This window comes from Syzygium oleosum, unplaced genomic scaffold (assembly GCF_021117445.2).
Source record: "Syzygium oleosum isolate NSW1041296 unplaced genomic scaffold, Sole_v2.1 Sole_v2.29, whole genome shotgun sequence".
Lineage (NCBI taxonomy): Eukaryota > Viridiplantae > Streptophyta > Magnoliopsida > Myrtales > Myrtaceae > Syzygium > Syzygium oleosum.
The window spans coordinates 4,074,798-4,086,946 of NW_026607513.1; the positions used below are offsets into that span (position 1 = coordinate 4,074,798).

The 12,149-nt window shown below is 41.9% G+C and overlaps 4 protein-coding genes across 7 annotated transcripts; 3 read left to right on the forward strand and 1 right to left on the reverse strand.

The window, feature by feature from the left end:
• Window positions 1–951, forward strand: LOC115692122 (VQ motif-containing protein 22). The gene has a single exon (XM_030618887.2). It carries the CDS (start codon window positions 91–93, stop codon window positions 700–702), a length of 612 nt encoding a protein of 203 aa, XP_030474747.1. The 5' UTR covers window positions 1–90; the 3' UTR covers window positions 703–951.
• A 1,470-nt stretch (window positions 952–2,421) lies between these two features.
• Window positions 2,422–3,511, forward strand: LOC115692108 (glycine-rich RNA-binding protein 4, mitochondrial). 2 transcript variants are annotated; one of them, XM_056303868.1, is made up of 5 exons: window positions 2,422–2,634; window positions 2,753–2,821; window positions 2,909–3,015; window positions 3,093–3,263; window positions 3,325–3,511. In XM_056303868.1, the coding sequence occupies exons 1-4, from the start codon at window positions 2,478–2,480 to the stop codon at window positions 3,231–3,233; spliced, it is 474 nt and encodes a 157-aa protein (XP_056159843.1). In that variant the 5' UTR covers window positions 2,422–2,477; the 3' UTR covers window positions 3,234–3,263; window positions 3,325–3,511. The 2 variants fall into 2 exon arrangements, with proteins under 2 accessions (XP_056159843.1, XP_030474725.2); XM_030618865.2 differs by having other exon boundaries at window positions 3,093–3,511.
• On the forward strand, window positions 3,332–8,873 carry LOC115692134 (choline-phosphate cytidylyltransferase 1-like). 2 transcript variants are annotated; one of them, XM_056303867.1, is made up of 9 exons: window positions 3,332–3,473; window positions 4,041–4,412; window positions 4,798–4,911; window positions 5,249–5,344; window positions 6,672–6,714; window positions 7,211–7,366; window positions 7,471–7,551; window positions 8,229–8,339; window positions 8,441–8,873. In XM_056303867.1, the coding sequence occupies exons 2-9, from the start codon at window positions 4,282–4,284 to the stop codon at window positions 8,627–8,629; spliced, it is 921 nt and encodes a 306-aa protein (XP_056159842.1). In that variant the 5' UTR covers window positions 3,332–3,473; window positions 4,041–4,281; the 3' UTR covers window positions 8,630–8,873. The 2 variants fall into 2 exon arrangements, with proteins under 2 accessions (XP_056159842.1, XP_030474757.1); XM_030618897.2 differs by having other exon boundaries at window positions 8,462–8,873.
• On the reverse strand, window positions 7,229–12,149 carry LOC115692133 (polygalacturonase QRT3). Of its 2 annotated transcripts, none has more exons than XM_056303864.1 (4): window positions 11,923–12,149; window positions 11,554–11,781; window positions 10,006–11,146; window positions 7,229–7,461 (listed from the first exon to the last, which is right to left on the reverse strand). In XM_056303864.1, exons 1-3 carry the CDS (start codon window positions 12,124–12,126, stop codon window positions 10,088–10,090), a joined length of 1,491 nt encoding a protein of 496 aa, XP_056159839.1. In that variant the 5' UTR covers window positions 12,127–12,149; the 3' UTR covers window positions 7,229–7,461; window positions 10,006–10,087. The 2 variants fall into 2 exon arrangements, with proteins under 2 accessions (XP_056159839.1, XP_056159840.1); XM_056303865.1 differs by having other exon boundaries at window positions 7,348–7,461; window positions 10,312–11,146.

Sequence of the window (12,149 nt, forward strand, 5' to 3'; positions counted from 1 at the left end):
ATGGCAGGCCTTGCTCTTTCTTAATTAATCCTTTCAAGACAAGTGGCGTGAAACTTTGAATAAGAAAGAGATCATCAAGATCATCGAGTCATGACCAACACAGGTGATGAGTGGGTTCAGTATTACCAGCAGAGCGTTGATCCACAGGCTGAATTTGTTGACTCCACCATTGTCACCCCCATGAGCTCAAGCAACAACATCGATCAAGATCGCACCAACCCCACCGGTAATAACAACAACATCATCAAGAGTCAATCAAAGCCAACCAGAAGAAGATCAAGAGCATCAAGGAGGACTCCCACAACCATCCTTAATGCCAACACCACCAACTTCAGATCCCTGGTCCAGCAATTCACTGGCTGCCCGAGCACCTCCATCTCTTTCGGGTCGACCCATCGCAGCAGCCCGCTCAACTTGAGTTTCATGGGTTTGGGGCATGAGCATCAGGTAGTCTCTTCTGCGGAGGCATCTCTTCGGAACAATTATTCCTATGGTGTCCAAGTCCAGCAACAAGCTAGGCCATCACAGCAATTGCACCAGGAGCAATCAGAGTATGCAAGTATGATTAATTCCTCGTTCAATGAGGTAACCAACACTAATGATGCTTTTGTTTCGACCATGCCGCTGTCTGGTAACTTCATGGACGCGACGGAGGATATCCTCAGTGGGTATCCCATGGACGATCTCCCTTTCCAAGTTTAGCTAGCTAGCTTCATTCTTGACCCACAATGATGTCAACCAACTAAAACATACTTGGTTAGCATGTACTGAACCTACACCGGTTCTTCAGAATCTTTAGTCTTTGCACAGTCTTTCTTTGCAGCACTCAAGATGTAGTTTACTTATATATGCCTCTAATTCTGGCTTCCGTAGGATTTGCATATGGCATGACTACTTTGTCTTTTGTTCTTTTTCTTTGATAAATACGATTGTAAAATTATTATTTCACGAGAGAGTGGTTTGAGTTTCTCGCAGCTCCTACATCAACAAACATAAACGCCAATGTGCCTCTCTTTGTGAGGATTAGTCATTATTGAGAACATATCTCGAGTTTGAGCTTGTAAAAGAAATTTGGTTCAATTAGATTTCCAAATTTGAGTAGTTTTCTAGTTTGAAAATATTTACTAAAAGAGATTTCTTATTTTGGATTCAACTATTATGTATATGTATAAGATAAAATTTTACTTGGTGAACAGACACCGGATCAAACAAGACGAGTATTAGGGTTTCTTTTTGTGAGTTTCTAATTGACTTTTCGGTGAGAGATTGTGGAATAATATATGTGGTTTGATTTGGGTGTGATTGGGGATTGGGAAACACTTGAGGGATGACGGATTACTTGGCGGCTAGCGATCCCAAAAAGTAGGTTTCGGCACTTGGACCGAATCACTTAAATTTTTAGTGTCTTTATCGTTCATCATTGATTTCTCTAGTAATTTTTCTTATCTCGCATTGGACTCGAATCGTAAAATCCGTTAGTTTTTGCGTCATTTCACAACAATCAACAAAAGTCACTCTCGGCAACATCTCTCGGTCCCGCGTTGTGCGACAGGTGAGAATTGAGAGCTTTTGTGGAGGGATGAATAGTACTAATCGATTTGAAACTCATCACTTGAAGTATTCCCTTCATTCTTGAGACGCTTAGCGCATTTGTGGATCACAATAGTTTGCTGTTGCTATTGGTTCATACTCTTATTATTAAAACTGCATGCGATTACAAGAAGTTTGAGGAGAGATGCATCATCGCATAGTGAAGCTTAAGAGCAAGTGAAGATGGCAAACCCAGAGAACAAAGAAGAAGAGCATGTGAAGTTGTGGAGGCACTTTGGTCTTGCGTACAAACATAAAGCTCCATTGCAGCATGAGTGCTCTTCTTCCTGTTCTATACATCACTGGCGATCCAGTCATAAAATCTAACCTGAACAGAGATGTTTAATTCCCTTGAAGTGAAATGGGATTGTGTTCCATCATGAATTTCATATTTTCCATGTTTGAAGTTTGAGGATGGATGCATCATCGTATAGTGAAGCTTAAGAGTATGTGAAGATGGCAAACCCAGAGAACAAAGAAGAAGAGTATGTGAAGTTGTGGAGGCACTTTGGTCGTACGCACAAACATAAAAGCTCCATTGCAGCACGTGTGCTCTTCTTCCTGTTCTATACATCACTGGCGATCCAGTCATAAAATCTAACCTAAACAGAGATGTTTAATTCCCTTAGAGTGAAATGGGATTGTGTTCCCTCATGAATTTTCATATTTGCCATGTTTGAAATCGTTCCATCTTTCCTTGTATGTTTTGGTGGAAAGAAAGATTGTTTTTCTTTTTGTAACTTGGGCCTCAGCTTAACCCCTAAGCCCAGTAACACTTGGAGCTGAGCTCACCCACAAAGAACCCCATCTCTCCTGTCTCTGCCTCTGTCTCTGCAACTGCGCAACTCCCTCCAAAGTTGGGTGGCCTCCATTTTCTCTCACGAGTCATGTGGGCAATACCAACCCGAATCCCCGCTCCTCCGTCCCTCTCCTGTGCCTCCTATGGCTCCACCAGCTCGGACAAATTCAGCAGAAAGAGGAAGGACCTAAGAGTGAGGGCCTCCTTCTTCGACTACCCTCTCGCCAGCCGAATCATGGTCCGGAGTAAGTGAATGTTCCCCCACATCTCTTCTCTTGAGGTAGATTTACAGAGGATAGAATTGATCAAAGATCGCGCATACTTATTGAAGAAGCTTTGTTTGGGTTCTGTTTCTTTCGCCAGATATACCCTATTCCCTGAACGAAAGCAGGTTGCTCAAGGAGTTCTCCACTTTCGGACACGTCGCTGAAGGTAAAAGCCTCTGTTCCAAATTTGATTGCGTTATCGAGCTTGGAATGCGAATGTCTGTGGTGGGTCTGATCTGGTTCTTGGTTACAGTCAAAGTCCCCAAGGACGAAGCGACCAAACAGTCGAGAGGGTACGCCTTCATTCAGTACACCTGCCAAGACGATGCGGTGCTTGCTCTGGAGAACATGGACCGCAAGGTGTCTCACCATCCCCTCCTCCGCTCTCTTCCAATCCATTGCCCCATCATCATCTTCATCATCTCTTTCGTTTGCAGAAACTCGAGGGCAGGGTGATTTACGTAGAGATCGCCAAGCCCGGGAAGGAAGCGTACGACCGGCCTCGCACTTGCGGTCCGCCTCCGCCTCCGCCTCCGCCTCCGCCTCCGCCGCACACAAATGATCAGGCGGCTGAATAACGGGTCGGGGGTCCTCTTGAGCCCAGCAGCCTGTGATCGAGCTATGTGATGTAATGCAAAGCATCGGCTTCGCCCTTCATGCGAGATGGTGCTGTATCTCCAGTTCCATTCTTGACTTCACAATACATTCTTTTGCTGTTCTGTTCATAGTGTCCGGATTGTACCAACCTTGTCCAATACTGTTTTGAGGAAAAAAGAGGTGGTTTCTATGCAATTATGCCTAAGCAAGAGCAAAACAAGGTCAGGAGGTGATAATTCATAGCTCATGTTCTTTGCAATTCCACCTTCCGTGATAGTAATTTGTCTGAAGTTGTCCTAATCTCAACTGAACATACAGCTTGCTACTTTCTCCTTTTCGAGAAGTAGCTTAGGTATATAGTTGGTAAAGTAAGAATGCCATCGCCTTAGTAATTAACCGATGCAGTAGCAGTGCCAATCTCGAATCATCGTAAGCCAAAGAACAGTAATTGGCTCTCGATAGTCGTGATTTACCTTTTAAGTCCATGTAAATGACGGCTACTAATGTACCTTTATCGATAATCAATTACCTCAGGTTCTCGCAAGCTATAAAGTCTTAATGATCGTTACTTCACTTGGGAAATAATAAGCAACGCGAATTTATCGTAAAATCTTTCCTTATTCTCAATAGATTTGGTTAAATGATGGTAACATTATTTTTTAAGTTCATAAATTAATCAAACCTTTTTAAAAATAATTTCCTTGATTGCCGCAATTTTTTTTGCAATCCATTGTAACATTTACAATTCTGGGATCAGTAATAAATGTTAGATGTTACTAAATTATCAGTCAGGGAATGTCTTAAGATTGCTTGGACGGACGAGATCTTTTGGTTCTAAATCGGACGGCCAATCACGTAAAAGCATGAGCTGAGTCAAGCGGTCAATCAACGCAGTACCGTACATGCAGAGGAATATTCCATGTTAGCGTCGATGGAGAGCGAGCGAGAGCGACAGTGGGCACGATGTTGCTTTGACGAAGAAGAAAGAAGAAGGGAGGAGGAGGATGAGGAGGAGGAGGAGGGAAGGTGATGGCCATGGGAGAAGAAGAGGAGCAGCGGAGCCACGCTACGGAGGAGCGTCCCGTCCGGGTCTACGCCGACGGCATCTACGATCTCTTCCACTACGGTCACGCCCGTTCCCTCGAGCAGGCCAAGAAGCTGTACTTTTCACCTCCATCCTTGCAAGTTTCTGTTCTGTGTGCAGACATACTCTGTGTTCCTGACGTACATTGACATTAGCTCGTACCCACGTGCCGTAAACGTCCCATGAGTGTATTCATCATCCCCTGCAAGTGATCCGCTTCTTGGCTAGCTTTTCGTAGTCTTGTAGGTTCATTTTGGATGTGTTGTCAGATCACAGTTCATGGTCTGAGTTTTGAAGTATAGTTGGGTGTAGTTTGGCATTGAAGAAGCTCAATATCTAAGACTACCGGGACCAATTTGTTTTAACTTGCCAGTCTTGTAATCTTGTGCTCTTATGCTTCTGGGTCCTTTGCAGATGTCTTCCCGGTTCATGAGTTCTTCCCTCAATTGTATGTTTTGTAGGTTTCCTAATACTTACCTGCTCGTCGGATGCTGTAATGATGAGCTCACGCACAAGTATAAGGGAAAGACCGTCATGAATGAACAGGAGCGCTACGAATCTCTCCGCCACTGCAAGTAGGCTTACTGCCTCTGTTTTCGCCTCTGGAAAGTGTAGCAAGTTGATATGTTAGTTACTTGCTACTGTTTGTCTGTGCTTTTTTTCATTACTTGCCGTGTGGTGGAAGAAGGGACTAAGTATGAATGTTTTATTTTTCTAACTGGTTCGAACTTGTAGCATTCCGACTCTCATTAACACATTGAATTCTAGGGAGGAATAAGTTCCTGCTCTTTACCCTTGTTCTTCAAAGTATTTGTTTCTGTTGATATGGGTGGCATCCTCCTACGTGAACTGGTCGATCTTTTGTCATTTCTCAGGCGGCACTCTTTTTTTTTTTTCCATTTTGTCATGCAGGTGGGTAGATGAAGTCATTCCTGATGCTCCATGGGTGATCACACCAGAGTTCCTGGACAAGAACCAAATCGACTATATTGCACACGACTCTCTTCCGTAAGGTTAATCAGCCCAAGTAAATGTTGTTGATTGCTAGAAACTTGTCTGGACGAATCTCGCATCCGTGAAGTGTTCAATCCTTGTTTTTCTTTAGTCGTTCACTTCTTTCCCCATCTAACGGGACTCCCCCATCAATGTAGATGCATGATATCCTTATTAGTAATGGCTGTGCAGTTCCTGCTAAGATTTTCTGTGCTAAGTTCTCTGTCAAATAATTGAATATGCCATGAACCTAGTTTTCGCAGAATTTTTGTACATCCAGTTCTTCTAATGATTAACTTCTAATTCCTTGAAAGCCTGATTATCTTAAACGGTTAGGAATATCAATTGTAACTTCCCTAACAACTATTTGTTTTTTTTTTTCCAAGATGAATAGGCTTTTTTCTACCTTGAATCGGTCAAATGTGATTTCTGAGTTTCGCCATGTGAAGTCATGTACAACTTAATGGATGCCTCAATCTCAGAATCATGCTATAGGATCAGAGGGGTGAAGCAGACAATATGTTCTTTTGGCATCCTATAATTATCTAAGGATCCTTTATGGCGTTAATCTCACATATCCAGGATGAAACTTTTGGCGTCAATTTCAGTATAGACAAATTTTAGATGAGTGTCTCTTTTGCTTAGTCATTCATCCAGTTCTCTTGCTATCTATTACACATATTTGGTTAGGTATACATTGTTCTAACTTAGCTTGACATGAGATTTGGACAAGTGTTCATATTAGATTTAGATGTTTCTAATATTAGGTAAAGGTAGCAGACACCTCCAATAGCATAACCTGCCACACTCTGGCCTTGAACTAAGACAGCATTCTTGTTGCGGCAACAGCAGTGTCCACCTTCATGCCTGCCCGCAACCCCTTGACGAGCCATTTCTTGTTCAATATGACAAGCACCAGTTTGGCTTTCGCAAGTTTCAAGGACATACATTCCTTAATTCATTTAATTTTGCAAAATCATCTTGCTTTAATATTTGAAAGTTTAAAACCTAAACATGCAATTATATCAAACTTGGATGAAGTGAAGAGTAAGGACTAACTTCCCTCTTAATCATTCAAACTCAGTATAAGTATCAAAGTTAGTATGGTGTAGAATGGGACACTACTATTGCCTGTCCACTGCACATTATGGTAAACTTCTATCTTGAGGTGTGTGGCCTGTCAGTGGCTTGGGTATAAATTTTATCTTGCTTTATTCGTGATGGTACAATGAGAAAATCTAAAAGATAAAATATGCAAGCATGACTTAGACATATTGATGCCATAGTTATGTGTGTCAAGACTTGGGAATTCTAATTGCCGCCTCTTTATCTTAAATTGTAGTTATGCTGATGCAAGTGGTGCTGGGAAAGATGTCTACGAATATGTAAGTTTAATTCAATAGTGATCTATGTTTCTCAGTTTAATTCAATATTGATCTATGTTTCTCAGTTTAATTCAATATTGATCTATGTTTCTCAGTTTTGCTTCAACATGGGTATTGGTGGAAACTCAGTATATTGACTCACTTTTCCCTTCTGCTGATTGGCTCAGTTTCACTAGAGAGGGTCAAACATCTAGATCATCCAGATTCTAGTTCTGTCATCCTGACTTACTAGGATTAGGATAAGTGCTGTCAAAGTCCAAACCCCATTTTCCATTTAGCTGGTGCATCTTGGTCCTGATTCCTGTGTCTTCATCAATGTGTGGTCTGCTTGATTGAGCATAAGCTCGTTTCTCCAGCGCCCTGTGCTTGCTCGAATTTCCTTATATTCCTGTGCATTTTTCTTGGCAACATTCTGCGCTGAAAATATGTTGACATGTTTGTTATGGTTTATCTTGAATGCCAGTCTCATTTAATTTTGTACAATCTTTGTGTTCAGGTTAAGTCCATAGGAAAATTCAAGGAAACAAAGAGGACAAATGGAATTTCGACATCAGATATTATCATGAGGATTATCAAAGATTACAACAAGTATGTGATGCGTAACCTTGCGCGGGGATACAGCAGAAAGGATCTAGGTGTTAGCTATGTGAAGGCATGGCTTTGTCTTCGTGATGCTCACATGTAGATTTTATCCATGCTATTCACAATCTGGGGTTGATGTTCCATTAATGGTGCATGCTTAATGCCCTGTACCAGGAAAAGCGACTCAAAGTGAACATGGGCATAGAAAGGTTGCGTGAGAAAGTGAAGAAACAGCGGGAAAGAGTGGGAGAGAAGGTATATACGTAACTATTTGATGAGTTTGTAAACTTTTGGCTCATAAATAGTTGATTTCAAAATATTTGCTAATCACTACAATACTGTCAATCTAATTGAAACATGTAATTTGAGAATCAAATGCTTTATTAAGAAACTTAGTGTTTGATATCAACTTTGGCATTTTGGAGTTTCTGCCAATTGATACTTTCATGGACCATACATTCCCATTTTGCTGCTCATTCACTAGTAAAATGGGCCCTAGGAGTAGCTCTCAAGGAAACAGTGCCTTTGCCTTTTTTTGCCTCAAGCTATAATTCAGGTATTAGATGATGATGTTATGTAACAATTGCCCCAATAAAAAACAAAGGAAAGTTTGCTATATGTTGATGTGAAGACATATGGCTTTAATGGCACATAATGGCACATAGCAATAGGAACTATCCTGGGGTTATACAAATATTTAGTTGTGAATGACTTGTGCCCATGGGTGACCACTAGGTGACTTTCCCTTCTGACATATTGCAAATGATAGGTGAGTGATGATTTGGTAATGTTCAGTTTATATGTAACATACTCAAATAAGCTCCATCTTTGTGTTGATATGCCTTTTCAGTACACTTCTGCTAGTATTCAAACAAATTTTATGACTTATCACATTTGACTAAATTTTACATGTTCATGCTCATGATATCCAGATCCAAACAGTGGCAAAAACTGCTGGTTATCATCGTAACTTATGGGTAGAGAATGCTGATCGGCTCATAGCTGGTTTTCTAGAGATGTTTGAAGAACGTTGCCACAATATGGTTGGTGACCTTCTCTTTCTCAGTCTTTTGACTGAACTAGCTTTCTCGTATGGAGGACTTATTTCAAATATTGGTAGACTATGATCCATCTATTGTGACAGGTTCTTCTCTGTGATTATCAGGGGACAAAAATTAGGGACCGAATCCAGGAGCAATTAATTGGACAGCAGATAAGAGGGTTCATTGACGACAAAGAAGGAGATGATGTTGAGGGATACGATTACAGTGAAGAGAGCAGTGAAGATGAAGAATCCTACAGTGAGGGAGATGAAGAGAATAAAGACAAGTAATACAGGTTGGTTTACTTATGTGTCGACTGCTCTTAAAGTAATACAAGTATGGGTAATACATGGACTGCTTGCCTAGAGGCACAGATGAGCTTGACTAGGTCTTTGTGCTCAATGGGTGCTTTCTGCCATTTCTATTGCAAAGGGAGAAGTTCTCTTTGACCCGTCTGAATGTATACCTATGTGAGGAATCTGACTATTTTTAACACTGTGGTTGTGTATAGAAATGCTGTGTTTTTTCTTGTCATTCATCTTCTGTACTCGTTAGTTTAGCAACATCTTTTCCACTGAGGTGTTTGCTATTCATGAAGAGAATTCTCAAAGCAAAAAACCTCAAGGAAAACCTATTGTTGGAGTTGGGAATGAGGACATGGTAAAGAATGTTTAGTGTCATGTCGTGGAAGAGCTAAACAAGAGGAGGAAGAGTTACAACTGGAATTGCTGTAGGAAAAACGAAAAATATTTTATGGGGTCTATAGACCATGCAATAACTTCTCAGGAGAAATGTTTGTTAATCTCATGACTTGACCATTAAGCACGTCTTATAGCTTTTCTTCCTTTTGGTCAGCATTTTAATGCTGGAAAGGAGAACAATGTGAACTAAATCAAAATGGCTGCATGAGGATACTGGCATACTGCCACTGTCGGTGCGTTTCTTTTTTCTTCACAATAAGATGAATCTCATCTTTTTTAGCACTTTGTTGCCTTTCTTCCTGATTGTGTGTCAAGTTGTTTCCTGAAGGATGTATGCATATGAAAGTTTGTTTGTTCATTTAGGGTTTCAGCCGTTAAGAATAAGCAGGCAGAGATATAATATTTGATTCATCGAACATGGTCCAAAGCCGGCACCAACTCCGAAGCTTCTGTTCCTCACTTTAGAAGTTCTATTGTGCCTTGGTCGAGGGAAATATATAAATTACTTAGATGGCTTAGTGTTCCAAGACCAAATGAAACAAAGAAATGATTATTCTAGAATGGTTGTCGACATCTTATTGATATTGATTTGAGTCTGAGAGATCTTCGAAAAGTGGGTTTTTATGATCTTTGACCGAAAGTGTCTTTAGCTATTCTTACGGGAGACTGGAGCTCTTTATATTAGGTGGATAAGCGGGCCTATGAAAGAATCCCAAAGCATGACCAGTGTTGTTAACGACTTGTCTTAATCCATTGGTTCTTGTTGACGAGTGCTTTATGGTCACTGGTTAAGCAACTAAATAAGAAAGTTTTGAATTTTTCCAATGCAATTTCTCTCGTGCTATGTATAATCCATATGTTCCGGAAAAACAAGCATTTTCAAATAAGTATATTGCCCAGGATATGCGAAATTTAACACCCTAGAAGGGTATTTCATTACATTTCCAATTCGCAGCACAACTCACCTAGTATCTCAGAGGCACTTCATAGATAGACCCCAGCCCTATAAATGAGAGTAGAACTGCATTACTTTCCCCTTCTCTAGAATTAGATAACTTCTCCAGGGGTGCTGTACTGGTCAACGACTACGGAAACTATGGCATTTACAGCTGTCTCACTCTCGACCACCACCACATTATTTGATACATTAGTTACTGCATGCTTGAGGAACTCAGTCTCTCCTTGAGAATAAAAGGAGTACTGAAAATGATTTATCTGGTTCGGAAAGAGCAGTATGGATGAAAAATCAGCAACCCATTTGGTCCCATTACCTTTCACCGTCAGTTTCCCTACTGTCGATCTTAAGCTCATTCCGTTGGCATTGTTGCTGTCGACCACCACTTGATTGACGTTAGGGAATTGGCCATCCAAGGCTACTATTGGATTCATGTGTTGTGGGTCGCCAGCGAACATATTGTTCACTACATTCAACCCCGAGACTTGACCATTTATCGACTTCAATACTATACTAGCATCTCCTAAGAAGAATCCGTTAGTAACGTGTACCTGCACGGGGTCTTCCATGATTATGCCCGTGTAATCCATATAGCAATTGTCTAATCTGGTTTGCGATAGTCCAGCTAGTTTTACCAGTATGCCGATCCCACCAAAGAATGTGGCCTTGTTGTAACAATGTACTCCAGTGACCATGTTGGCCTGACCTCTCAGAACAATTCCCACAGCAGCGGAGAAGATGACGACGTCAGTAATTGCGTTGTCGTTGCTCTGAAGATCGATGGCTGTGCCTGTGAAGTTTCTTTCTCCTGGATCCCCACCGACTGTCGAATGTTGTCCTAGGAAGCATCCCGATATCAAAGTCTCATGACCTCTCTTCACTAGGATTCCCTCTGTGGTGAAGTGAAGAAAGAAGCAATCTGTTATGCGAATTCTCGCCGAATCAACCACGTAAATTCCTCCTCCACGGAAACTAGAATCGAGGAGGATGTCTCTGAAAGTTATGTCCTCGTAGTAGATTCCGACATTCTCGACCATCTTGGGGTAAGATGTCGATTGATCATTGGCACCCGGAGAATTCGGGGACCAGAGTTCGACGAGATGCCGGTCGCTTGGAAATGTTTCTGATGCAAGCAGCGTGCCCCCTTCTATCTGATTCAGCATCGGTGCCATTGCATTACGAGCAGCAGTGAGCGTGAATAGAATATTTAACTCAATCCAATGAATTGATGGACTCGATGATATCCTCAGGAAGCAAAAGTCCATTATTACTAGCTACTGGAGGTTCTTCTGGGGAAGCGAGTAGGTAATGGACAGACTGCAGTTGGGAGAGTGAATAGCCTTAAATGCTTGATTTTCAAAAAACAGCACTTTTGGGATCGGTGGATTTGACTGAGAAAGACTACACAAACCCCACCTAAATCTCGATGAAGTTCCCATGGCGTGAAATGCGGTGCATGTGCACATTGCCGCGTGGCACTAACGCAACACAGAAAAGTTTAAAAGAGAAGCACTGAAGATACAATCTGAGAGAGAGAGAGAGAGAGAGAGAGACTGACCACAACATTGCCTCCACCAGAAGCAGGAAGCCTAATGGGTTTGGAGACCAAGTAGGTTCCACCTTGCAAATCGATGACCACACCACCCAAGTCAGACACTCCAGGTAGCATTTGCTGTTTACTTTGAACTTGAAATGCATCAGACAGAGCACTTAGGATGGCCTCGCTGCTCTCCCGAGTCCCTGCTGGGTCACCCCCATATCCTACCGGATAGAACACCCTTCCCCCCTGAAAAAAGGCACCAACCAACCACACGTTCCACAAGAACACCCACGTTGGCCTTCAATTCATGATTCATCTGAACAAAACTCGGACACTGGCCAAAAGAAAGAGGAAAAATGTAGAAACTGGAACAGAGAGTTCACTTACCTTCTTGGCACCATTTGGACCGGGCATGGCGAGGTCTTCCTTGGGACTGTAGGCCACTCTCTGTTGGAGCTTCGCGTGGAACTCTGACAGCTTGTGGAGTCTCATGGAACAAGATACTTCCTCAACCATGAGAATGAGAAACAAGCACAATGTTGACAAAAGTTTCATTTGCTTGCCTTTGCAACTCCAACCGAGGGTGTCCATCAGAGAGAGAGAGAGAGAGATTC

Coding starts and splice junctions, on each gene's coding strand:
- LOC115692108 (XM_030618865.2), top strand. CDS start 2,478: ATGTGGGCAATACCAACCCGAATCCCCGCTCCTCCGTCCCTCTCCTGT. Junction 2,635..2,752: donor CAGCCGAATCATGGTCCGGA/GTAAGTGAATGT, acceptor TTCTTTCGCCAG/ATATACCCTATTCCCTGAAC. Junction 3,016..3,092: donor TGGAGAACATGGACCGCAAG/GTGTCTCACCAT, acceptor TTTCGTTTGCAG/AAACTCGAGGGCAGGGTGAT.
- LOC115692122 (XM_030618887.2), top strand. CDS start 91: ATGACCAACACAGGTGATGAGTGGGTTCAGTATTACCAGCAGAGCGTT.
- LOC115692134 (XM_056303867.1), top strand. CDS start 4,282: ATGGCCATGGGAGAAGAAGAGGAGCAGCGGAGCCACGCTACGGAGGAG. Junction 4,413..4,797: donor CTCGAGCAGGCCAAGAAGCT/GTACTTTTCACC, acceptor TATGTTTTGTAG/GTTTCCTAATACTTACCTGC. Junction 6,715..7,210: donor GGAAAGATGTCTACGAATAT/GTAAGTTTAATT, acceptor CTTTGTGTTCAG/GTTAAGTCCATAGGAAAATT.
- LOC115692133 (XM_056303864.1), bottom strand. CDS start 12,126: ATGGACACCCTCGGTTGGAGTTGCAAAGGCAAGCAAATGAAACTTTTG. Junction 11,782..11,922: donor GTCCAAATGGTGCCAAGAAG/GTAAGTGAACTC, acceptor GCCTTTTTTCAG/GGGGGAAGGGTGTTCTATCC. Junction 11,147..11,553: donor CTGGTGGAGGCAATGTTGTG/GTCAGTCTCTCT, acceptor ATGCTGAATCAG/ATAGAAGGGGGCACGCTGCT.